Source organism: Mycetomoellerius zeteki, unplaced genomic scaffold (assembly GCF_001594055.1).
Source record: "Mycetomoellerius zeteki isolate Tzet28-1 unplaced genomic scaffold, Tzet1.0 scaffold149, whole genome shotgun sequence".
NCBI lineage: Eukaryota > Metazoa > Arthropoda > Insecta > Hymenoptera > Formicidae > Mycetomoellerius > Mycetomoellerius zeteki.
The window spans coordinates 2,007,099-2,035,065 of record NW_017256436.1 but is presented as its reverse complement, the minus strand read 5'-3'; the positions used below and the strand labels follow the sequence as shown (position 1 = coordinate 2,035,065).

At 42.3% G+C, this 27,967-nt stretch overlaps 1 protein-coding gene across 4 annotated transcripts in view; it reads right to left on the bottom strand.

Annotated features, from left to right (window-relative positions):
- The window catches only part of dac (dachshund family transcription factor), a 197,775-nt gene that overhangs the window by 46,368 nt on the left and 123,440 nt on the right, over positions 1-27,967 (bottom strand). For all 4 annotated transcript variants that reach the window (XM_018444330.1, XM_018444331.1, XM_018444329.1 and 1 more), the window contains 4 exons: positions 25,833-25,909; positions 23,873-24,043; positions 20,299-20,526; positions 31-114 (listed from right to left, as the gene is read on the bottom strand). In XM_018444330.1, the coding sequence (XP_018299832.1) occupies positions 31-114; positions 20,299-20,526; positions 23,873-24,043; positions 25,833-25,909 (560 nt within the window). The remainder of the gene's footprint in view (positions 1-30; positions 115-20,298; positions 20,527-23,872; positions 24,044-25,832; positions 25,910-27,967) is intronic.

Below are 27,967 nucleotides of genomic sequence, written 5' to 3'. Positions count from 1 at the left end.
CCAGGTAAACTCTTGTACTCTTGTACTCACCTCGCACCTTCTGCTCGTCTTGTAGCTGCCGCTCCAGACTGTCCTTGACCTCCCGCTCCCGAAGAACGTCCATTTTCAGCTCGGCTGTAACACACACAAGATAATGGAAATTTATTTAAACGTTCTTGTGCACTCCTCCAGAGAATGTAAACCACCTCGGGATACGAAGGATGACTCTTCATTCAGTTCTGAGAACTCAAGTTTTCGCTTCCCCTATCATATCGTTAGTTTTAATTGCTCGATTACCTAGTTCACGCGAGAATGCTTAAGACAACCGAGTGTCTCCATTCTTCATGAATAATTACTAGAAATCGTCTCATCTTCTCGAGAAGGCTTCATCAAGCAGGATTAAATTTTCGACTGTAAATTCTGAAAACGCGAAGGATTTGTAAATCAGCTATAGTGGTTAATTTGACAATAAGAGTCTCTCCCAGCTTTCTCCACCTGCCATCGTCCAAGAGGTGCTGCGGGGAGGATATCGCACGGTTGACTGAGTTCGTGATTAAATCCAATGGCGATGGGCAGACCAGAGCTCGCATAGTTACCTCTAATAGAATTATATTAAGACATGGAGTCTCTATTCCCCTGGTCTTCCCGCTTCCACCTGCTTAGTTCATGTTTCTTGTCCCGCGTACGACTTCCCTCCTCATCCCGTTCTCCCTATCATCGTCTCCGACTTGTAGAACTCCCCCGTTCCCGTGGGAGCCACCGCGCTAAATTAGCCATTTCGAATCTCTGCTAGAGGGTCGTTAGGACGAGTCCAGAAACTCGTTGAACGGTACTAAGAAACCCATCTGCGCCATACGGTGACCAGTTTTCAGTCACTCTCGTGGCGAAACGTGACATGCTAAGATAAGCGTAAGCATATAAATGAGAAAATTAAAGAGTACGTGAATGTGTAAATGACGGCCTCGAATTATAGAACTTGGAAAAATTCTATCTTCTCAGAGTTTAGAGGATCATAAAATCATTTTTAAGACTGGTAATATGATAAAACGTTTCCGGGCTTTAACTCAAGCAAGCTAATTCGATTTAACGGAAGAAAAGTAAGGCGGCGGAAGAGGCTCCCTTCTCTCTCTTTCCTCTGACTCCCCGGCCTCTCGAATTACATTCGTAACGCACGTCAGCTTACCGGACTATTTGTAGATTTTTTGCTATGCTGTTAACAAGAAATTGTACGTTGTAGATTCGAATTAAATAAATGAAAGTGTACATAAATTTGAGATACTAGGCTCACATATATTAATTCTAAAGAAAGAAACTTACTCTCTGAAATTTTTTGAGTGGAATCTAATTCTAAAGAGTGGCAAAGAGTGGCAATTGAGCCAATGTTGAAAAAGAGTGGCTCAATTGTCAATTGTTAAGAGTGAGATTTCGCTCTTTAAAGTTAGATTCCACTTCAAAGATTTTAGAGAATATAAAAGAAGAAACGCGTTCAATAACGATTTCATTTATCTCGCTCATGTATTCATTTTTCACGTGTGGCGTTTTCATACCTCATCGGGGAAGTATAATAAAATTTGAAACAACATTTAATTCGCTTATCGCATTTCGCAAGCTTTTAAAAGACTCTTTTGCAGACTCGTGTATATGCTACCGTCGCATTAGCAGCAATTATTTTCCGACCTGGGTTCTCGTGGAGAATCCAAAAAGTTTCGCGACATACGTACAGGCTGAAGCAGCGACGAGAGAAAGAGAGAGAAAGAGAGATATGAAGCCTGACAGAGAATCAAGCCGGTAGATTAGGTAGGGCCGCGTCGTCTCAGCAGTCTGCCAGCAATTTGAGAGCGTTTGCGAGGTCCATTAACGGCGGTAACTCTTCACGACCGGCCGCCACGAAGATTCAATTTGAATGCTAACCAGAATAGGAAGTTCGCGCCGGGGCCCCATGGTATATACGCCGCGCGCTGTGTTCCTTCTCTCCCCCTCTCGTCCCTCTTAGCCCCCGTTATCCCCTCGCCACCCTGTTATTGCCAATTTCGGCGCGTTTCTGCAGCCCACTTTGCGATCGTTTAGATTATCATCTCTCCCGGTTTCTCTTTCTCTCGACGGCCCTGGGTACCCTCCGCCCCGCCCCGTTACCCCCTTTTCCGTATCTTCTACATTCTGTTCTCCCGCTCCCACCCCCGGTCCGCTCTCTCTCAAACGTTTCCGGGGATAATTGAACTTTATTAGAGATCGTCGTCGACGAAACACCAGCCCTTGCATCCACCCCGAGGCTTATTCCGGATCGACTTGATTCTGAGATGCTTTAACGATTACTCCGTTCGCTCGCTTATCTTTCTCTCACTCGCGAAAACGCCTCTCAAATCTATGCCGCGACGAATATCTTGAGAGTACATCGGCTTCTGTTTCTCTGATCGTCGCGTGTTACGCTTCGTGAATGATTTCATGTTCATACAAAATTGTAAAATTAATTTTTAACAAAACTATCTTTCGTGATTGATATGTACAATACAACCTGTCTAAAAGCATATTCGTGTTCAATGTCGCTACACACATCGCATCGTTCGAATTATTCTTTGCCTAGAGGCAGATGCTACGTCATGTGCGAAATACCTTTTCTCAGATCTTGCGTTCTTTTTACAGGCGCACAGTGGCGTGAGTTTCGTCAAGGGACGACTGGAAAAGTTTGTCGCGATGGAAAAAACTGGAAATCAATTATGCGAGCCCGGCGCTCCTCGCCGTGGGGGAGGAGCAACCTTATTGAAATTTGGCTGCGGGGTCGTAAGCATTAAAATTGCAGGGATTAATATTAGCCGTGGTGAAAAGCGCTTTACTCGCTTTCCTCGTAAGGAAATGATTCCACCGCGCCGCGCCGCTCCGTTCGGTTATAAAAGCCCGGCCCGTTCTATCATTCTTATGTCAATTAGACGAGCCCTAATCGCGACCCGGCTCATAAACCGAGAATTATATCTTTAATTTTAGCGGTCGTATTCAGCCGCTTGCGAAACAGGATTCTGCCCTACGCGCTTTCTTTACCGCTACGGGCGAGACTGCTTTAACCACGACAGATAGGTGGTAATTAATGACGAGAGACTGTACGTCGGTCAATTTCGTTACCGACTTTGACGTCTAAGAGAAATATAATATAAACAGCGACTGAAAATATATGGTATATTTTACATTAACATTACATTTTTGTCCACAGAAAAAAAATGATGGTGTATTAACAGCATTGACCAACAGCAGTCTAATTGAAAATAATGTTGTTAATTCAACGATCTTGTCAATTCAATGACAGTATTAATGAAACACATAACATTTTATTAGAACAAGAGCATGATGAATTTGTTTAATACTGTCATTAATACTGTTATTGAATTGACAGTAAGGTTATTTTCAATTAGATTATTGTCGGCCAATGCTGTTAATACATAATTTTTCCCGTATACTATTTGCACTGCTAAATCATTCTTCTTGAGTATCAGAAGATACTCAGTGATAAATATTATATGAAAACATACTGTATAAAAAGATGAAAAATAAGAAAAGAATAAAAATGTAATTAATATTTGGCAAATTATTCCGATGTCATTTCAGATCTTTCCGTAGTTAAATAGTTAAGTCTTTTAGTTGCTTACGCTTTTATACATGTTCATATGCATTTCTCGACTATGATGTTCGGTAGTGTTAGTAGCGGATACATTTCCGAGAGCCGCGTTCATCACGATTTACGAGTTTCTCACCGGACGGCGAACGATATCGCGAGCGGGCTCAAGCGGACCTAGGATCGTTGGCGATAATAATTTTCACGGTGGCGCGAGCACTCGCATAGTAACAATAACGGTGCAACGGAACGTGCATGGCACTGTTACCGGAGCGATTCATGGTTATTGATTACTATATATATATATACGGTCGCAGGAAGACGAGAGAGGCTGTGGTATAGCGTTCACAATCCCCGAGGGTTTGTACCACGACGTGGTGTACATACAGGCACGCACAAGCAAAGATATTATGTGTGTGCATACATATAAATATATACGTACACACATATCCACGGCAAATGTATATCTCTACGTAGTTGCGTACACTCGACGCTAAGATATTCGCAGAGCCCTAAGGCGACCCTCAAAAACAACAATGTCAACTTGCCCGGCGCGGCCCGCAATCGTTTGAATAGTATAATGTAGTTTTCGTGTTACAACTCACTCTCCTTCGTATACAAGCCTCGTCTAGCGCCTACGAAACATCAGCCTTTTCTTTTCGTGACCTGTTCGAAACGTCTAACATCGGATCGTTGCACTTTCGTGGGTGAATAAAATATTTACAAACGACAAGACGAGAAGGAGACCCGGAATCTCGAGGCCGCATGCGAGATCGGCGGGTATTTATGAATTTAATTTTAACGGATCAAGAGCGGTAATAAAGCGCGGGCAGGAATTAACCGCCGGATTATTTCGGTAATTTACAGCCCCGGGGAACGCGCGTCTGGCATTCTCTTATTTGCATCGTGATACCCATCGTGGTATGGTTTCGCGTATCTTCTGCGATTCTTCTGAAGAAAGTTTCCCCTCGAAAAGTTTCCTTAAAATATCTTTTTCTCACGTGCATCTTAATTACGCAATCTCGAGCTCTCGCATCTCGATTGCTGTCGTTTCGTGTTTCTCAAAGGGATCCAAAGCCCATCGACGGCTAACAGCGAACTCGAATTTCATAAATTTCGCACCCTAATCCTCATTAATCCCGATGTTGCACTATTTGCCTACGAGATTGAACCGCTGGAAACGAGAATATTGTTGTTTCCACCCTTGCATATTACAGCCGAATAATGATTAAGTATATATCCCGAGTTAGTTCTGTCCTCCGGGTATAAGTCCTTTGCGGGAGATACCTTCCGCTGAATTTCAATTGTCGACGAATGTTAATGACATTTCCATATATCCTCCGCGATCTCTCGAAGAATATTACAATCAAAACAGATCGATATAATTGCAAAAATTGTTGTAATTAAATTCCATATACATACATATATGTATAGACTTTTAGTTAATGAAATGACTGCTCCAATTACGCTTATATTAACGTGCACACGGTTATTCAATTTCCATGCTTTCCACGAAATAAGCACATCCTATCGCTCGAAATTTACAGAATGCCAGGTTGCCGATAATAATTAAAACTTTCTCGCGCACTCGGCACAGTTTGACTTGGCCTCGGCGAAGCAACAGCACAGCCAATAGTTATCCCATGCGGATTACGGTCCTTGGCTAAGGGCTACAAGGGTTTCCCTCCTCCTACGGGATTTAAGACGGACTTAGCCCTTGTTCCGGTCGCTGACCACTTTGCCTCCCATTAACCATTAACGGATCTAACGAAAATAGGATTAGATCGCAGCAGCTAGGTCTTCGAGTTCGGTACGCACTAAAACTACCAGCGCACGTAGGTGGGCGTCGGGTTTCTTGTCCACAGCTTCATTGGCAGATTATCGAAGATTCTTGTCTCGTCTTATCGGGGACACAAAGTCGTCTCTCCCCTGCCGATTATTTTCGCACGAACAGCGCATCAACATCGAATGAATCGGTTTTGCGAATTTATCTCGTCTTGAAAAATTACTCAGACAAAAATTCGTAAAATGTGTCAAATTTTTAATTCATGAATTTATTATATAATTTTGTTTGAACTATACAGTAAAGCAAAAACAAAATCATAACAAAAAAATTCGTCTTAATTTTTATGGTTATTATAAAATTTCGAAAATAAAAAGAATCTGGTATTTTTTGGTATTCCTCGACATTCAGGATGTTCACCTTGTAAAATGATAATAATATCACATTATCCTATCAAGTTTAATATATAAATTTAGTCATTAGAACTCCATTACAGTATCCTACAAAATAAAAAAAAACATTCATTGACATTGCAATTAAAAACCGCCAGAATGATTTCCATTAAATCTTACGTCGACCGATCATGTAACCGATATCTCGTCGTACGGCATATCTCAACGCTAAAGTTCTCTTCGCTCGAACTCTCGCACAGAGAGATATGCCGAAGAGCGTTTTCGCGTTTCGAGATAATCCCTCTCCCTCGGGGATAGATCCTACGGGATATCCGAAGGAATTATTGCGCATTCGAGTTACACGCGAGCAAGAACTTCAAACTTTATCGATCCAAGAACTGAGTTGATATTAGACTGATGATAATAATGAACGTTTAGTTATGAAACAATCTAGTCTCTTGAATATTTTGACATAAAAACTTCGATTTATTTTGAGGGATTAGACAAGAATTAGTGTGATGACTACATGAAATGTAAAAAAGATTCTTTCAGAAAAAGTCAACGCTCTTTACGCTTTTCCTACATTTTTTTCACATTTATATAAGACAGGCATTAGTTTCAAGCTAAATCAGCAAAGCCGGCAGAAGATCAATGAAAAAAAAATGCACGAATGGCAACTAAACCATTGACCGTTTTCTTTCTCTCCTTGCGTCGAGAGATTGACGACACGTATAGTTGGATCTTTATCATTATTACGACTGTCTGACTGCGCGTGCATGCCGCTGCGACGTACCATGCACAACACGAAGACATTAATGGTTCGCGATCGTAAAACGGCGGTACGACCAGGATTCTTTCCACAATTTATCGAATAATAATATAATGCTTTAACGACCCAGTGAGAGAAAGAGACAGAAACAGGATACATATTCTTTAACGAGGGCGCGCATCTTTCGCTTCCTAACCCACCGCTTAATTACCGTGCGCAAGTATACAATTTAATTAGATCGGCGATTTCGTCGTTACGATAACGACACAGTGATTTATACAGAAGTTTCCTACCCTTATTTCTCTCTTCGAGATGGTCCCCACATTTTTGACAAGTCTCGAAACTAGCGAGTGAGCAAACTCGTTCTTATATTCCACACAACACATTTTATCTAATAGACATCCCCCTCGTAGAAATGTATGCAGTTTTCCTAGACACCTATCCAGTTACTATCTAATATTACTGTATTCTTATTAGTTGTATCAATACTGAGTAGGAAATGGACAAGAACTTGATAGAGTTTTATTCAGAGATTGAAGCAGTTTTCCTGGTAAAAATTTGTGCAATTTGCGTAGACACTGCCCAGTTATTGTCTAGTATTAATAGATTAAATTAAATACTAGTTAAAATAATGCGTAGAAATTGGACAAAAATTGAGTAAAGTTTTATTGAGTTTCTTATACAACATTTGGGCTGATTCTTTCCAAGATATTGTAATATATTAATTCAGTTGATAATGCACGCATCATATGATGTGTATAAAAGTTAAAAGAGAGTATATATTAAAAGATTTTAAAACTGTGTAAAGTTTAATGAGTGAACGCGTAGAAAAATATAAAACAAGGAAAAGAAAGAGGAAATAAGGATTTTTGGAAATAAGGGCAAAATTTTGTGACAGAAATGACAACTACAGTTAGGGTTAAAAGTAAACAAAAGACAAATAGGGTACATATTAAGGTTATAAGAGTCATAGTGCAAAAAATCTTTGGTCTACAATCTATATTATATTATGCTATTTTTAGTACAAAATATATTATGCACAAAAGATTTCCCCTATTATGACTCTCATAACCTTAAAATTTTACAATTAGCAAGCATGCACAAAATATGAAATATTACTAGTCCAATAAAACTGTCCATTTCATGAGCAGTTGGCTCGCTTATTAATCAATTTAATAAACATTATTGTTGTGTTTCTATTCAGTAAATGGATTCAGTTTTATGCAACTTTTGTACGCAGTAACTGCAAGCAAAGCGTTACATCCTGATTGGGATCCTAAGTAGTTTTCCTTCTCAATTACTAGACAGAAGTTGGTGCAACTGTTTAGTAACTGCTAAAAAAATGCATGAAATTTCTACCAGGGCCTGGGGGAACGTCTTTTCTAACGTAAAAGCATCTTCCAAACATCTTTAGGACGTCTCTTGAAAGTCTATGTTGTATAGGATTGTTCTGGTCTATTGATTTGATGCATGGTCGTCTGACAGTTTACACAGCGTATCGCGTGCGAAACAGCACGAGTTGTAAAAATCGGAACCTACCTCTTCTCCACCCCGTATGAGAGACAGCTGTCGTTCCCTCTTTCCCGTCTCCCTTTCTCCCCTGATCAGCTCCCGCGTGTCATTCAAGGCCGTAATTAACAATCGTTCTAATGAATTCGCTCTGGCTATCTTCATCTTTGCACAATACACTCAAGTTACAAACACGATGGGGACGACGTGACGCGTGCTTTGAGGCGCGCCTATAATCGAGTGTCCGCTTATTATGACCAGGTAATAATTCCCGGTATAAAATTATCATTAAGATTGTCGTTGCACCGGAGGACTGTCCGCTCGTTATCTCGACAGGTTGCATGGGACACGAGAGAAAAACAAATGTTGGAAGAACTCCTCGCAGTGTTTTTCAAATGCGAATGCATCAATAAAAAGTTGATAAGTGCGGCGCGGCTCATCACGTGGCGTGAAAAATGTCCCTGCGCGCGCAAGGCAGGTGTAATTTAAAATTATACTGTGGTCCCGCGCACGTTATTAATTTTATTGATGTCGCATTCGCTAATTACATATCAATGACATTTAACTTTAAGCCGCGTCTCTTTATTCATTTATTTCTACCGCAAATATTGCAATTTAGGAAAAGAGACAGAAAACCTAAGATTAATATCATAGAATGTGCAAACAATCGTTATAGTTTTTTAATATTATAATACAAATACACATCTTTCTTTCTCTCTTTCCGAGTTTCTTGAAAGTAAAAATTAATCGCTAAGAAAATATTAAAAATAAAAAGAAAGGGACACGCATATATTACAGATTTTATTTCACATTGCGTGTTGAAAGCGTCGAAGTAACTCAACTCTCGGTGCCAGCACTTTTTTCATCTCGTTCCACGTCTTACTTTTCTGCGAACATGGAACGATCGTAAATAACTGCTCAATGTAATAAGACATCACCAAGTAACTCAGCACCTAAGCGTTGATACCATCTTTATGAGCATGAAAGTGTCGGAAGTTGTATATTTTTTTAGATACACCAACACATATTAGTCAACTATACGTACGATGAGCCGATTCGAGTAAGCGGCACTCGACTTCGTTGAAGAGATAAAACTGATGTAGTTCTTAATGCGAAGCGCAACCGCTCAATTAGTAAATTAATAATTAAATATAGATGAACGTAACGATAGAGAGAAATTATATTATGAGAGAAAAGGAAGAAGGAACAAGTTAATGCACGCGAGTTACATCTCTCTCCGTTGTGCTCGTCGCACTTAAGTCCGCACCTCCTCGTCTAATCCCTGGCTGATGTCACGCAAGAAAATTAGCGTCGTAGGTGCGGATTATCGCGCGCATTATCCGCGATTATACGCATTAACTGACGAGGGAGGGCGTCGTTTCGAAATCCAATTATCGCGTCACAGTGTGGAGAAAAAAGGCGTTCAACGACATTTTTACGAAGCGATAGTCTTAAAACGTTTAGCCCGAAAGCTCGTTCTTTCCTTCTTCTTTTCTCTCTCTCTCTCTCTCTCTCTCTCTCTCTCACACTCACACACACACACACACAAACACACACACACACACCCACACTCTCTCTCACTCTCTTTCTCTTCTTCTCGCGTATCTGGTTCTCTTATTATATTGTACTTTTATCGGAACTCGGCGGCAGTAAAACGTATCCTCGCACGTTCTGGCCGCTTCGCTCTCGCTCTCTAAGCGCGACTCCGCGTGATTTCGTCGCGCCGCGAATCGAAACGCTTTGTCGCTTCGTCGAGTTGCAACAAAATATTCGTTCCTCGTGGCAATAAACGACGTCGTTAACGACACATACAGTGTTTCCCCTTCTCTTCGTACTTCTCTCACGCGCGGCCGTTACTACTGCCCTTTTATTGCCGGTAAATTACACGCTTTATTCGCTCGCGCGACGACCCGAAAGCAAACTATATAATTGAACGGTAGTTAAAACTGCGGTAGGTCAAGTTCCTCTTTTTTATCCTGGTCTCGCTTCTTCCTCGTCGTTGCTGTCGTCGCCGCGCCTCCGTCGCGTTTTATTTTCAGCGTCGCGCCACATCGATACCGCGTTGGCGACGTCGCGACATTTCCTTCGTAATTAATCTCTATCTTTTTTTCCTCGCAGGCATTGATCTTATCCGCGCGAGCTCGATGCGGAAGCGATTTTAATTTAATTCCGCGGAAAACACGGCGAATTAATTTACGTCGCCGTGCGACGATCCCGTGCGACGTCTGATCATGTACGGAAATATGTACAAAAATTGCGATAATGCGCGATGCGTGCGTGTAAGCGATGCCGGAATTACGCCACCCAGAGCGTAATTAATTTCGATCGTTATCGCGCGGAATTGAGACAATTCTGAGAAGAAAAGGCGCGCGAGGGAGAAGCGTGCTATACTCTTTCTCTTTCTTCTCCTTCTCTTCTTCTCCCGATGACACTTAAATACTGAAGGTAATAAAATTCACCATACGATGAAACAAAGTCGCGAACCAGCCAGCGGGTAACGACATAAGAGGACTCTCTGTCTCGCTGCATTTGTTTTCTCGCCCTCTTCACTACAAGGCGCCGTAAATTTTCGGTTTATAATCGTCGTCGATGCGAAATTACCAGAGACAAAGATTTCTCTTCGCAGAGACTCCTCTCGATCGTTCCCTCGTACATAAACGGCCATTCGTGTTACTTAATTCCGAGGCGTTCGCGCTGTATGCAAGTACAAGATGGCAATGCGACGAGTACCGAGATCGATGTCTCTTTGCGATCGTTAAATCCGAAATTTAAGTGACATCATTGTTAGGTGAAAACGTCACGCAGTTTATCGTTTGTACCTCGCGCCTTCCTTCCACGCAAAGTGAGATTTTTTCCGAGAAATCAGAAGTCGAGAAAAATATTTAGTAATTCAACTATGCATTCTGTATCTTTTAACTACAATTCGTTATCGTTCTAATGTCGTAATGCAATTTTTTTCCATATATAATATGCACACAAAACGACACAGATGACAGTGAATCATTACATCCTTGTTGTTTGCTAATGTTATATTTAAAACAGTTACTAAATCTTGTGTGTGTGTGTGTGTGTGTGTGTGATACATATTTCATTGAATAGTACTAAATAACATTTATTTACAGTAAATAAATATTTACTCAATAACAAATATAGTTAAGTCAAACTAATTGTTTTTGTATTTTGTGTCAATAAATATATGTTAGTAAATATGTATTTAGAATTATTCAAACAAATATTTATTAAAATTTAATTTTATTTCAGTGTAAACAAAGATGAATAATCACTGCGTTACACTGTGTTTTTTTGCTGGAAAATATCAGATATAACGATACACTGTGGTTAAGAATTACAGAATATTTGGAAGATGAATGCACCGATTGTGTGGCTTGCTAAAATCGAATACTAGAGGCACGATTTTCTTGGTGAATCTCATTATCATCTATAATCTTACAAAGTAGTTCCTAGACGACCGCCTATCCTACTCACTCACTCAGGAATTGAATTTATCTATTTTTATTTAGGACGTCATTAAAACGAAATTATTTCCCCACTAGACAAACACAGATATCTATGGCGAAACGAACGCTGTGAAGTCAACGCGAAACTTATTTGCACGCCGGCAAGAAGAAGCAGCGCGGTCGGTCCGAGACCGAGGAGGGCCCGTGGCTCGTTTTATTGTTAAATAAATAATCAACTAGTTGTTCCCCGTGTTAGGCATAATTTATTAGCCTCCCTAGCACCATCGGAGCTCCTTCTCCCTGAAATTCTTTCCTCTCCGCTTCTCTTCGTTTCTTCGCTACCGCCTCCTTCTCCTCCAACGCCTTCCGCATCTCTCGTGCTCATTTGGAGCTGGTTCGGAGCACAACTCTCGTACGCGTTACAGACCGCAGACCGTTTATTCTTCCCTTTCGTCTTTTCTATCTTTTTTCGATTCTTTTTGCGTTAGTGGCTTATGCCAGGAATACGAGCTCGGTTTCCTCCTCCTGCGATTTCTTTAATTGACAATCCAAAGGTGTTCTCCAGCTCAGTTCCCCAAGTGGGAACGTATGTCTACGGCGCGCATCGACCGACGACATCGTATTGTCTTCGCGATTTTTACTATCCTTTCTCTCGTACGAGATATCTTTCGCATACACCTTTCGCCGTGTGCATACGCGTCCCACGAGTACTGTATGAGCATGCGTACGCTGTTCCCTGTGTCCGGATTCTCGTTTCCTTACGATTTACGGGTAACAACGAGGTCCACCCTGACCTGAGCGCCAAGAAATCTCATTAGAAAGGCGCCTTTCTTGTGAATACTGTAGAGTTATACTTGAACTCTCCATGAAACAAGACACTAACAAAAGTTATCAGGAAACATTTGATTTTTAAAACACTATCTTATTTTGCGTGAGATCATAATACAGAAAAAATGATAAAATATGATAATTCATAAATGACAAAATTAATAATTTTATAAAACAAAATCATGAGGGAGGGGGAGTAACTAATAAGAAATACAAAAAAGATCATGAAATAATGGATGTTCGAAACATTCTTCAACAATTTGTAGTCGATACTAAGGCCAGGCTTCTGAGTTATAAACGCAGATGTAGAGGCCCGTGTCGCGCGCCCCAGGAGGATACCCAAAAAGCATACACGGTCGCTCGCAACAAGAAACGGTATCCTCACCGCCAGTTCTGTTACAACGCGGGCAAGTAGAAGTTAAGCGCATGCAGAACAAAGATATAAGCCGAGAGTTACGATTTCCACCGGTCGATTTTTACAATATTCTCCTTCGTTGGGCGATCATTCCGTTCGTTCTATCTATCCTTTTCTCGCGAACGCACCTTCAGCATTCGCGATTCTCCGACAGGGACCCAGCTCGGTTCCGCTCCGAAGGTAATTAAATATCTGTGGTCCGGACACGCCAGTTCAATGCGCTACCTTAACGATTGTCTCTGGGTCAGAGGTCAGGCCCAACGTAGACGTACAAGCACTGCGCAAGCACACTTATGGCCTTCTCTCTTAAATAGGATATACTTATATATATATATATATATATATGCATGTACAACGCGAGAGAGAGAGAGAGAGAGAGAGAGAGAGAGAAATAGAAAGAGAACGAATGAACAAGCATCATCACCACCGTAGCGGCTATACGAAGCGGCACGAAGAATAGCATGGGAATTATTATGCTTATTAAGGTGGAAAGTAATAAATTATAGGCGGCTAATAATGGGAACCGCGAGAGGCGTAATTGATGTATGCAGAGGAAGTTGTTCTGGTCTGGCACCGTGCGCTCTTCTCGGATATGCGTGTAAACATATATGCGTGTATACACCTATGTTACACGTAATATTGTACATACATCGTGTGGAAAATATTTAATGGCGTAGAGAGGCTCCGCTCTCGCCTCTCCCTCCCTCTCTCTCTCTCTCTCTCTCTCTCTCTCATCCTTTCGGGAGTATCTCCTATGGCATCATGGCGTTTAAAATTTGAAAACTAAACTGTTTACTGTGCGCGCGTTACGGCGTGCGCCTCTTTTGTTCCTGCATCTTCTACCTGCGGGAAGATCAGCGGGTTTCTTTTGCTCTCTTCACAGGGCAATAAAAGTGCCAGCTATTTATTGCTAAGCGCCACCATATAACGATTCCCTGAGATGCGTCGCGGCCATTCGGGGGAAGGCTGGTTCGGAGGTCAATAAACCGATTCCACTCTTAATTAAATCTAGAGAAGACAATACCTTTCCCCCCTTTCCTCCTGACGCTAATTAAAGCAAACAATCGACGGCAATAAAAACTGCCGAGACGCGAAATGAAAAGATGCTGTAAAAGCAGCGATTTCTAGGTTTATCGAGCTATGTAACTATTCAGCGTAACAATCAATCACATGAAAAAAAAAACTTAAACTTAATTAATTAATTAATTTTGTAACATAGAAAAGTAATAGCGCGAAAGTACTCAATCGCTTATTGATTCGTGTATAAGATAAGGTAGATGGAGAATGAAAAGGTGAAAAATAAAGAGAGTACGAGGGGAGGAAAAAAACAAGCGTGCCGCTGATACACGTGTGCGTACATAGTTTGCACGATAATGGTTGCTCGCTGGGCGATATAGAGATAGCCTCGGTTAAGCTAACCTATCTCTCCATACACGAGAAAGAGAGAAGAATAGGTGGGTCGTTGGTTGGCAGGGTTAAGCATAAATCAATCAGTCTGCATTCGACCGCGAGCAGATAGAAGGCAACTAACGCCTCGAACGTCTCGAAAGTTCACGGTAGATGGACGTTCGGGACGTTTGTATTATATTTTAACATTTCTGTTTGTACTGCGAAATATTTACGCGCCGCGTTTGTCGTTCCTGTCAGAGAAATCTTTGTTTCTCACCGGTAAAGAGACACAAATGCATCTTATTCAACATATATTCATCATTCGCAATTTCGAAAGTACAAGATATCTCCCTTACAGTTCTGAAGGTCTTAAGTTGTGGTACTACTGTAGCCTTGAAGCGACATCGATAATCGAGAAATTCGTGATTGACGACATTGCTTGCGTGACTGTAATGGCTCTCAATCGCGATACCGATCAAAGCGGGAAACGATCTCGTCTCGTTTGTATCTCTATGTACCATGATCACCAGCAACGCCGGTAATTCGCGTTCCATTCGTAATGCAGACACCTACTCGATGGCTGGTACCAGAGGCCACATCCCGCCTCTCTGTCGTGCCGCATCGTCGCTCGAGGTAATAGGATTTCACGTGAGCAGCCTCCCAAGTAGTGGTGGCCGAAAATCGCAGGAGTTTATGTAGCGAGATGCGGTCGCCGCGTTGCAGTAACCATTGGAGCAAGGAGGGAAATGGAGAAGAGGATGGAGAGAAAAAGAAGAAGCCGCGAGATACAAAGAGAGCGGGGAGACGTCGCTCGCGGCGTCGAGGAAAGTGGAGAATAGAACGGACAGAAGAGAGAGAGAGAGAGAGAGAGAGAGAGAGAGAGAGAGAGAGAGAGAGGAAAAGACACAAAGAGGCAATGGCAGGGGACAGGAGAGTTTCGAAGAGAGAGAAAAGAGAAGAGACAAAGAGCAAAAGAGATGTTGGGGCTCCTACAATTTTAATTAACCCGGTACCGGGCACAGAGAACTGATCGCGATCGAATCGGGTGCACGATCTACAAGGAATCTACATAAGATCCTCCACTCGCAGCTACAACTCAATCCCCTCTTTATATTCCGCGCTCGAGGAGCCTTAACTGGGGGGCCCCGTGGGGGCCCAGCCAGACACCACGATGCACCACACATAATCCTCGCCGTTGGTCCCGCCACGGCTCCTACGCTTCTCTTATCTCGTCGAGGATCGAAGATAGTAGCCTCACTGTCGCGTTCGCTGGCTCCTCGCCGGCCAGGATCTTGGCGAACTCATATTGTCCTTTGTGCGGCATGTAACTTACCGGCGGTAACGAGACAGAGATGGTCGCCTCTTTTTCTCACGAAACGCTCCTTCTTGGCTAAGAGATGCGTGCGTGCTTACTCGTTTTGTATATAACGAGTAAATATTTAAACGATAAATGAAAATATCGCAAATTTTTGATTAAAAAAAGATATGGGATTGTTAGAATTATTTTTTTCCGAGCTCTTGTCGCAATTATCCTTTTCATTAGGGAAAACAACGCATTAAGTTACGCGAGAAAACGCTTTCTAAGGCTTCTAAATTGTATATTGACAGACTGGGAGGATTACAGTAATAATAAAAAATTCTTACATATGATTTAAAAAGTGGTAAAGAAAAATACTAAATATTTTATTGATAATTTGTAAAATCTTTCCTATTATCGTCCAAAAAATTAGCTGCGGATGCGATTGTTTTCAAGCATTTCTCATTCTGTCGAATCCATAATATATTTTGTTTTAAATACTACCTAATCTCGAGCCGAGAGTTCTTTTAATAAGACTGTCGCGATTCTCGAAGGATTTGCATTCGCATCGGCCGTGTTATCGTAAATCTATGTACGTGTTTCACGATGTATTAACGTATTACGAAACCCGAGTCGAGGTACGATGCAAGAGGATAAATAAACGCTTCCAGATCTCCGACATAGCTGCGAGAACGTCACGACTCACGCGTCTCGCTCTTTTTAGAGCTGCAACGATGACGGTTCTTGGTCCCCCTACGATACAAACAGGTCGATCGCGTGAGAGGCCCGCCTGACAAAGACGAATAATATCGATAATATTCCGCATCGAAGGCATCCCGTCCGGATTGGCTTAAAATCGACGGATCAGGCGCGGTACGCGTGTGCTTGCATGTGTATCCGCGTGCGTGTGCGCGACGCACGTATAAACGCGCTCGGATCTCGTGCCGACGGAGATACGGATGCACCCATACGGCTGAAGGTTCGTAACACGATAGTGGTCGTATGTAAAACCATCTGGTGTAAAACGAGCTGCTGGCTCGTTCGAGTATTAAATCGGGCCTCTCTTACTCTCTTTCCGACTACTTCCCTCGCGGCCCCGCTGCCCCTCCCCCCATCGCCATAGTCATAGTCGTCGTCGTCGTCGTTGACTGCCGCTGCTCTTTTTTTTTCTTTCTTTTCTCTATACCGCAGCAGCACCCTTTATCCTCCACCACCTCCTCCTCCTCCTCCTCCACCCCTTTTCCCGGCCTGCCGATCGACTCGCGCTGCATGGAGATCTTCGCGTCGAACGCGCGCGCAGAATCTGTTAAGCCGACCAGCAACAACCGCCGCGCTGCGCATTCCGAGCTTAACGTCGCAACGCGCGCCAAATGAACTCGTTAACGTTCACGTGTTCGATGCCCGCGAGTTGGCTTCTCGGCCGCTCGACCAAGCGTGTCTCTTCCTATTAAAATCTATGCGTTTATTGGACCGACTAAGGAGTCGCGGAACGGGAAAGAGATCTCTCGATTGCGATATCAATCGCTCGTTGCATGATGAATGAATCATAGATTACCGATACGAAAGCGAATACATGAAAAACAATTAAAAGATCTGTATCAAATCGACGTTGATAATATAGCTCTATTCTTTATCGATGAACTCTCTGAACTGGTGCACACGATGTAATAAGTTGAAACGTAACTATATTGTAACGTATATTGTTTCTTTCACTTTTCAACTTATTATTCCTTAAGTATCAGTTTAAAGAGTTTTTCGATAAAGAACATTAGCGGATTCAGAAATTTACCAAGGAGGTCATTGGCGCTCCACAAGCGAAATTTTTTAAAATTAAATACGGAAAGATAGAATATTGAGATTATTATTGACATTAGACTGTGTGAAAAAGTATTATTTAAATATATAATTCATAAACGCTTAATTTAAAATCATAACATAAAAAAAGCATAACATAATAGAATCTATGTATATTTTTTTATACCTAGGAATTTTTTAAATTAAAAAATTTTTTTGGAATCAAAGTTGTGATTAACTATTTCAGAAATATTAAAAATATATAACAGTTTGCATAAATAGTTTTAAAAAACAAGAGGAAGGCTTCTCTCCCTGTGAATCCGCCATTGTGTATGTGATAAAGAACAAGCCCCTTATATGTATTAAAAAAGAAACTAAAAAATTTTTAGTGTAACATTTTTCTGCTCGATAGTACTTCTTTCCGTTGCATCGTTCGCGTTTAACGGGAACTCACGTCGGCGATATCGTTAGCGGAATGTCGTTGAGAGCATCGAAAGGAAAGCACGAATTATGCAAGTGGATCGTGCTCGTGCACTTCGTAGCACGTAGGAGGGCACGGTCGTCGAGAACTGTTCCTTAAGTCGCTGCGTCGCGAGGGTGGTAGTGAACAGTGAGAGTGGAGACAAGGGCTGAGGAAGCACGACGAAGGGGCATCGGCCATGGGAGCGCATCATCGATTTCTTTTTATCGGATCTCTCCGCCTCGAGAATCTAACCTAACGAGTCAGCGAGCATATGCAACCGCGAGGAACTGCTTAAGCTTTCCGGGCATTCCTAACGTTAGGGCCAGCAAAACGCATTAGCTAACGGCTCTGAAAATGACACTTTGTATCAGCTAATGGGTAATTAAAGTCCTGGGGTTACGTTTCGCTCGGAATTTATTAAACGCGCCGCTGGAACGCGCGACTCCGACTCGGTACTCGACGCGGCTGGATATCGGATCGGCGCGTTTATGGGGATCCACCACTTAAAATCTGCGAAAACGCAGATAAGGGACGCTCGAAAGTTCGCTCGTCTCGCTGAAGATTGCGATACGTTCTTGTCGGTCAATCTTTCCGAACCGATTTAAGAATCGCCGATGTGCGCGTTAAGACTACATTTGGCACTAAATGTGATAGTTTGATTTCGTACCCCTGATCTGAAGTGTCGCTTAACACTAGAAGAGTATCGACATTTTTTACTTATTAACAAGACCAGGCAATTAAATTATTATGAAAATAAGGAAAGTGATAAAAAATAAAATATCATATCAGTATAAAGGACATAGTTATTAGAAAATTAAAAAATTTCAGAATCCTGTTTTTTACACAAGAAATATAATTTTGATCTAAAAAAATAGAAATAGTCAATAATAACCGCTCGATACTTCTAGTGTTATATAATAAGAGTAATTTTAAAAAATGTAAAATGTATTTAAAGCAATCTGAAAAGTACGATTTTACAATATTCCAGACAATGTTTATATCCCAAATTAAAAAATGATAGATAAATCGACGTTAAATTCATGACACGAATATGAGACTTTAATAATAATTCAATAATAATCGATGGTGATATGTTAAAACAGAAGTGGATATAGCCGATCGATGACAGTTTGCGAGCGAAATTGGACAATTGCTTTAAGAATAAGGTTTCATATTTCATGTTTTTTTTTATTACATATTCACCAATATTACGTCGAAGAACTGCGATCGCTCGGCTGAAATCAACTTGACGTGTCATTTTATGTACATTACTTTTTATTCGTACATTCCTTTCTCCAATTTCACTTACGGGACGTTCCTGAAATCCCTTACAGTTATACACATGTCGCAATTAATAATAATACCTTCAATAATATAACTATCACATACTAGCAGTAATAGCTAACGACTACAATAGCAATTCATTTACTTATGTATGTATATATTCCGTACGGCATAGATTTGAGTAATATTGCAGCAACATTATAATTAATATTCCAATAACATTGCTAACGATTGCTGCAAACTTTTATGTTGTATGAATATGATAGCGTATTAATATAGGAATACACGCGTACATTACCTATATATTGTGTCACTTACGCATTGTCATCATTTCCATTGTAACACAATTCTCTGCCAATTGTCGTTGCAAAATCAAATCACAACATTCAATCGATGTCGTATAAACGGCTTGACGATTTACATCGAAATGTTACGTCGTTAAGTTAAGTTTGCCTCAATCGTAACGCAACCTCGACATCGTGAGAAACGATTCCGTGCGCCGACCTCTTTCTTCCTTTTTTCTTCTCATCTGGCGTTTCGAGATCTCGCGACGAACATATTTAATAATAACGCCGACCGATTTATCACACGCGTTAATGAGAAAGAAGTCGTATGCTGCACGTCATCTCGCGCCGCGCCGACTCGTTCTTAATGGGTCTTGCCTACATTCATCGTAACCAATCTACGGTACAAACTCTATCTACGGCAACGGCGACACTTAAATTTAATCTTAACACGCCAAAGACGACGTTTTTGCCAGCAATATCTCATTGGGGAGTTTCAAGCTGCTTCTTGCGCAAAATATTTACGTGAATCATTCTCGAGACGCGGCGTGAAGCTGTGCTCAATATATCGATTTAAGAAAATTTTGCAGTAATAATGCGTTACGAATATCCTGCAATTCATCGCGTGGATATTAAAACACTTTGCGCAAAGAAAAGCATCAATAAATAGTATCAAGATGTTCGTTAAAAGTTAATATTAAGATAAAAAGCGAGATTCATGTATATTATTTGTGCACGGTACATCGCGTCTTTACGCTACAGGTCTTCACTTTCGGATGTCCAGCTCTCCCCGACTATTATCATTCTCATTTCACGTATCCATGGTCTTAACGCGGTACAAGCAAGTCAAGCGCAAAGGTTGAAGCGTGAGAGGGAAGCGACGCGGTAGATGAGGCTGGATAAAGAGCGGGAGAGAGGGGTACGAGGGGAGGAGTAGCGAGTCTCGTCGACGGGACAGGGACTAATGCCTCTTAATGTGGTTCTGGGAGAGCTGGAAGATAATGAAATTGTGGAGAGCGCCCTCAAGTGTCTTAAGAAAGCCCTGCCACTGACCTTTCTCGTAGTTGATTTGCCTCTCCTGCTGCCTCGCGTTGTCAGCCGCGACCTTGAGCAGGCCCTGGATATTCCTCAGCAGGGTCTCCGTACTCGAGACCGAGGGGTCTTGGGCGCTCTGAGACACGGCGACCGCCGCCGAGGCTATCTGCGAGTAGTTCAGGGCTTGAGGCGGACTTTCCGAGCCCGGTGCTGGCAATGGCAGGTTTTCCGGCACGTCCGACAAATCTGAAAGCAAAATTTTCATATTATTTCCTTCTGAATATCTTCGAGACGATAAAACGGGCAGAAAAAAAAGTATCTCTATCTGACAATAAATAAACGCCGTCTATTCTGTAAACGCACGGAGCTCATTTCGCGTGGAGATTTCTCCTCGGCGAGAACGCCACGTCGGGAGCAAAACGTCAATGATAAATTCGATGCAACGAACGTCGGACAACGTTCGAAGTACGAGGGGCGAGCCCCAAGACTTATACAGCGTGCGTGTCTCAAAGTCGTAATCTCGCGACGACTACTTGTTACCCTTCGCCACTTTTTGATTTAATGTCAACGTGGGCGAATTAAATTCAGAGATTAAACGCTACACAGCGTTCCTCAGACGATTAGTCGCGTCTTGACCGACTGGCTATTTATCATCGCGCTGTGAAATACAGAGGGGAAGGGGGGAGAAATGAAGTATCATTATTGATGACTAGCAATATAATTTATATGACGCTAATACGATTGTCCATGTGAAATTAGAACATTCCTAATTAATATTATGTATCTTTCAAAAAAATGTCACAAAAAATTTTCGATTAAATCAATTCCAAACTTGAAACATTGAATCATCAATATTATATTATCCGATTTTGACCAGAAAGGCAAATCAAACTGGACCACCCTGGACTGAACGCTCGAGACACTTCTTGGAAACACGTTCTACTCGAAACGCATTGACACACGTCTGATATTCTGTCGCATTATGGAAGGGTCCGTGGTCATCGTTCTCTAAGATCAGCAAAAGAGATCCAGCGGGATCGTCGGAATAAAGGATGCCTTATGGTTATTGCTGCAGGGTCCCGGAGAGTGGCGGTGAGACAAGATGTCTGCGTGGGTTCCAGGCTTAAGTGATCGCTCGTACCGGCCCACACCGTGGGTTTTAGCAGCCCGGCTGCTTTACGGCCAACGATATGTAGTTTATTGTATCGTCTTTTAATTATCTGCGCGCACCTACAACGCCACTCGGCAATCGGTTACTTATTGCCATTGGCCGATTTAACGCTCAGCGCACCTTTGGTGCCGGCACCTTTTGATAGGAAAGCGCGTCGCCTCTCCTTTCCTTTCGATCCCTCGCTCTCCTAAAATCACGCACGATCCTTTCTCTTTTTTCTTTTCAGCATTATTCCGTGCGACTATATCTTTCTACCCATTACAATTATCAGGACAAGAGTCGCCATCCTCTCGGAATCTTTTCACCGCGAAAGCGCATGAGTTCGACCTTCGCCTTTAGAATCTCTTGACAAGAACGTGAGAAGAATGTTCACAATCAGAAACACGGTAAGAAAATTATGCAATACATGCACTTACAGCCAATGTAGAGTAAAGTTGAATAATTTGGATAGGTTAACATAAATTTTCAAATTGAATAAAAGATTGAGGTCGCATAGTGTATTCAATTAACATACGAAACATACATTATTGCATTAATAGTGTATGTTTTGTATCTACAGCTTTTATTTAAGATTTTAAAAAAGAAACGTTATCTCCCGATAAGGAAGATAACAAATATATATGATAACAAATAAATATGATAAACAATAATAAGATTGAAAGACCGCTAATGTTAAACATAATAATATTAAATTAAGAAGCGCCATAACGGTCAGAACGTTAAGATGTTGAACTATTGTAAATTCATTTAAATGAATTAATTTCAGAAATGATAATTGCGTGCCGATATGGTTGTCGGACTTTCAACGCAATCAAATCTGAAAATATTAATAATCCCCCCAAATATGATAAAGATAACAAATAAAGATAACAAATAAATATGATAATCGGATCAAAAATGACTGAGAAAAATTCAGTGAGGATTGTCAGATGCAAAATCGACGACGAATCGCGGTGAATCCGATTCCAAGAAAGAGAGCGAGAGATAGTGGCGCGTCTCATTAAATCAGAACTGCATTCCACAAGCGTGTACACTCCCACGGGCGTTCGACGTGGTTCTACTTCGATCACCCGCGAGCATCGTAGGTAGAATGTACCCATGTATTGCGTACGACACGCTGCGAGACACGGATTTGATTCCCCTCCCTCCCCCCCCCCCTCTTCTCGTCGTACACGGCCCGCGCCCGGAATTTATACGTCTAACTCGCGTATTTCGTGGAATTTACAGGCCCACTAATTCGGGGGGACATGCGGGATCCCCTAATTTTGCGAGCGCGCGGCAGTCCCCAACATTTTCCAGCCAGCCTCTAGCAGCGCGAAGGCCGAATGACGAATAATTTTATAATTTCCATGAATTCTTACCAGTATCGTCGCCCCCATCGAGAATACAAAATGTCTCGATTCGCCCGTAAATCACTCGTGACCGCGCAAGGCACGCTTTCTTCTAACGACTCGGCCTCGCATTAAATTGCGATCCGAAAGAAACGAAATTAATTAAGACAACGCGAGATGATCAAGTGCATCTTTTTTTTCGTTGGAAGCGCATTCGTGATGTGGAATCGATCCCACGTGGTTACGCGACTTTATGAGCGGCCCTCGGGCCATTAATTGGGCCGGCCAATTAACATGCCGGCGTGACAATGGTCGAGTAGATTAGAAATCAAAACGATTATGACGCTTCGGTGAATCCGGAGCGCCGGAACAAGGCAGGGAAGGATAGCGATGCAAAGCTCAGACAGAAGATTCGATCTCTCGATCCATCTTTCATTAGAAAAATGAAACTAAATACTGAAGATACAAGTCTAATGATCGCTTTGTCCCGACAGTGACGCTTCTCACGTAGATGCCACGCGTTTTGGAGATATTTGCCAATAAGAAAATAAGACTATCCGATGTCACAAAGCACACAAATGCTCAATAAATGCTCAAAAAATCAATTGAAAAAAGCAATAATTACATTTAGTATTTTTATGAAATAATTTTTTTCGCTAAACTCGAGGCAATTAAAAACGTTTGGATCTACATGCGACTTGGCAACCGCTGCGCGTTTCTCAGAGCGCGATGGAAGATGAATCCCGAAGCGTCCCTCGCGCTCTCTCGGTAGAGATGATGGATGAGAGGCCCTGACCCGCCAGTCGTCTAGAAGAACTCGTCTTTAAACGCGGCGTGTCCGGCAAAATCGATATAATTATTTCACGAGCACGTATCCTTTCTCTTCATCTCTCTCTCTCTCTCCTTGAAATCGAAATCGTCCTTTTGACATTCGTCAAAAGCGAAAGAAACGCATTTTATCGCTCGGTTTTAATTGATTACCAGGGGAACGATCTCTTTCAAGCCGATCGCTTTATCAGAGATATAAATGGCAGACAACACAGATCCTGTCGCTTGCGGTTCAATTGCCTCGCACATCTGAAAAACATACCTTCATCCTTTTCATTGTCGTCCTCGAGGTCCTCCGACAGATTATCGTCCTCCTCCTCGTCGTCTTGAGAACGGTGCGACGCACCTGCCTCACTTCCGGACTGCTCGCCCACGCTTCCGCTTCCCGCCGTTTTTGAGAGATTTAGAACCGGGCTGTGACCGTTGGAGGAGCCTGAAAACACACAGACATTGCGACAAAATCAATTAAAGATGCAATTCGTATCCTATCAAATATGTAAAAGTATATCTATCCAATATGTGCATGATGTATATCAGAGTCGAATTGACATCACAATGTATCCACTCGGTACGATAACGTTCCGTTGGAAAGCGGCGTCAATCTTTTCCAGAGAACGTTCGGTTACGAAGAACGAGAAGCGCGTCCATCGACCAAACTGACAAGTTGATGGATTTTATTTACCACCGCGCATCCCCCGTTTAGACGAGAACAAGCGGACTATCCACACCCCGAATCTCCCCCGATCGCCCACCTACCCCGATGCGACCACCTCTTTCTCTTTCCGCATCCCTTTTTCCTTCGGCTTCGGCCGTCTGAGCGCGCTCGCGCGCGTATTTGATATCCTAGTATTTTAATCCTGACATAGATAGATACTGTTTGGGCAACGGTCGTCGGCTGACGCATTGCTTCGGACCACTCGTGATCTCACGAGTACTCGGAACGGATACTCGTACGTATAGTGAGACCAACGCGCCTCGGCCGTTCACACACGTTCAGAGCACCGTGTATCTCGTTGGCCATTGAAAGAGAAGGGTCGCGGTTTTCTCGGCTCTTCCCCGACGCGATCTAATGAATCGTACATCTTTTACGTTAAATTGACTTCCATGCGCCGGCCGCCGTTGAAGGCTGTGAGTCTCAGTCGAAATCCATATAGCAATCGAGAGTCTCTCTTGCGTGAAATGTGACTTTGATCTCATAAATCTAATTGCACTGATATATGCAAATACGATTAATTTTTGCGTGTAACATTATTTGATAGGTCGAAAAATACGAAACGTAGATAGAAATCGAAATGTGTTCCGGAACGAAGGTGTGGGCCCGTCGCGGAAAATAAAGAGTTCCATCAGACGGATTATAATATTATAGAGAATCAGAAGGAGATGTAGGGACCCGCGACCAGGCCGTAACCCGATATCGGACTTAATCTCCGAGATCCTGAAAATGCCCGGAACGCTCGTCGTTCGACTGCTTTGTGGACACACACGGGTCAGAAGGGAAGAACGAAAAGGTAGAAATACAGAAAACGACAAATACGCTTAGATTCTCGGACCGCCGCGCTGCGCCGTGTCGCGGTCAAAAATCTTTCTGCGCCGCTTGACTTCGAGTCCGCATCGATCGACCATGTTCCATGGAGGAACTCTGACGATTAAGGATCTCGCGTTACATATTTAATCCATGACAGGCGCTACAATAGGCAGGTAGGAATACGAGAAATAGCGTTAGAAACTGTAATGCCTTGTAACACGGTATAACTCACAGCATCCTTTCAGAACAGAAACTTTCTAGATATTACATATCGAATTTTTAAAAAATTTTGATTTATTGATACGATTAACTGTAAATCGATATTTATATTAGTGAGAATATATTAGTGAGATAATATATTAGTGAGAAATATCATATATTGATTGCAAGTCATAATTAGTTAAGCTAACTGATTAAGTTAAATTAATATTCGACAGCAAATGGCTACGTTTACACCGTACGCTTAGTCCACGACCTACATGATAGGTGTCTTTATTTAACCTACAGAATAAACAAGGACATCTATTGTATAGACCGCGGCCTAAATGCACAGTGTAAACGTAGCCAATGACGAATAATGCCAGTCTTTAATAATTTTTAATCTTTGAATCTTCAATTTTTTTTAAATTATAATATATATGTGATTAAACTTAAAATATACGAACATATATGCATTCATTTATTTGTGTGATCTTACCATTGTGCGAGCTGAGGTCCCTGGGTTTGTGGTCCAAAGCCAGCGCTCTCTCGGCGTCGCCCCTCTCCTCTCGGAGCCTGTAACAAAGAAGAAGAGAGAAAAGAAAGGTTTCGTATTAATCTGAGGGATTTAAATCGACCGAGCGCGGAGGTGGACTCCGCCACTACGTAGGGTATTAATTAAATAATTATTCTAGTCGCTGGGCAAGGGATCCGCGTAGGAAGATAAGTACCGGTCTCACATCGTGACGGTCCTCGTCGTATCGCTGTACACCGCGCATTATCGTCCTTAATCGCCTTGTCCGCCGCGACACACATCTCGCATTTATTTAACCTATCATGATGACGTCACGTATAGAAGAATCACAGCTTATGTCGCCAATGATAAATTAATCAAATTTATTCAAAAATATTTTCGGAGCAGAAAATCCACGACGAGTGAAAAACGAATTCCCGAAAGCGATGAGTGCTCCTCTTTTATATTTTATTTCGATTTCCTCGGGCATCCAGTTTACGAGGTCGTTAATGCGGCGCCGTGGTTTTTCGTTCCCGAGCTACAAGAAACTTTTAATCTTAGCTTTATATTGTTTGACATTCTTGTCCCTGGATTCCATCTTGGCTTATCCAGAATCATTAAGATTTCTGTCTCGATGTTGCGGTGTGCATTAAGAAACGAGCGAGGATTGCAAAATCGGGCAGACAAGTAAGATAAAAGCTTCGAACAAAATTACTTTAACGTTGTTCCTCCAACTACGAAAGGCATAATTGATCCTTGTTGGCCGATTCCTCACAGATCGCGGTTAATAGAACAATTAAAAGTAATTAACATTGTCGCGAAGAAGCAATCTAATTAATGAGGTTGCTTCTTCGAGATAATATTATCTCGCAGCAAAGAGAAAATAATTTTCGAGTGACAAAAGTTTCGTAGTACAAGCACTTTGGCCAAGGGACAGATTCTTTAATCGCGCGTAAAGAGTTAAGGGCAAGAGCGACCCTCGGCAGCAGTGCCGCAGAAAAAGGGGAACGTGCCAGTCGATGTCGCGGCTTTTATCGTGAAGTTTATGGCGGAGGTCATCCACGTAGTCGCGGATTTATTTTACAAGAAGAGAGAGAAGTGAGGAGGAAAAGGGAGAAAGGCAAATGGATGTGTTCTCCAAGTGATTAGGTTCTTTCACCGCTGTATCCATTTCTCTTCTCTCATTTTCAGTCTCCTTCCCTTTTCTCTCTTTCTCTTTCTCACGTACCTCTTGCCCTCTCATTTTTTTCATTCTTTTCGTACTCGACTCGCCAAATTATTCCCCGAGGTATATTTTTTCCGGCTTCGGTTCGGAGCTGCGGTTCGGAAGAGGGGGAACGGGCGACTCTTTCGCACCTCGAATCGAACCGCGGACCATTAAGTAAGAAGTTAATATCATTAAACATAATATTGGGCGCATCTGGGAGCCGCAGAGCACTTACCAACCCCTCCGTCTACCCCCGGTTTCCCTGCTTGCCGCCACAAAACCCTCCTGTCTCAGACCCACACTTCGTTTCTGCACCGCGAACTCGGTCCCCCTCACCTTCCATCGCTCCCGCTCGTCTGCAACCGCTTCGCTCCTTTTCGCCCCCCGCTTGCCTCCGGCCCCCTCCCTATCCTTAATTTTTTAATGAGAAAATGCTTTCAAAGAGCCGGAGAGAAATACTGTGTCTACGAGCGATAAGTTACGGCAGTGTTAAGGGAAACGGAGAGAGCCTTTATGTGCGCACCTCGCAGGCCGCAAAATGTAAAGATTCCCCAACTAGGAAGAGTCGAGAAAAAGAGTATTTCACCCTTGTGATCGAAATGGCCAGCATGGATATTACAAAAATCTAACTGTAATATAAAAGTGACGGAAAAGGGAGAAAAGAATAGAGAGAGTTCCATTGAGCATAATAACAGCTCGATAAAATATCGCCATTAAACGTTCGAATGGTGTAATGAATTAATTTCCATGATGGTTAAATTTTAATTGGTAATACGAGTCCATTAAGACACAGAGGCAACCGACTTAGTCCTGTTCTTTTCGCGCGGTTCGTATCCAACTCTCTTCCCACGACGAACTCGTCGATAATCTGCAGAAGCAAAATGGCAAATGGGGGAAACGTCAGGAAAAAGGC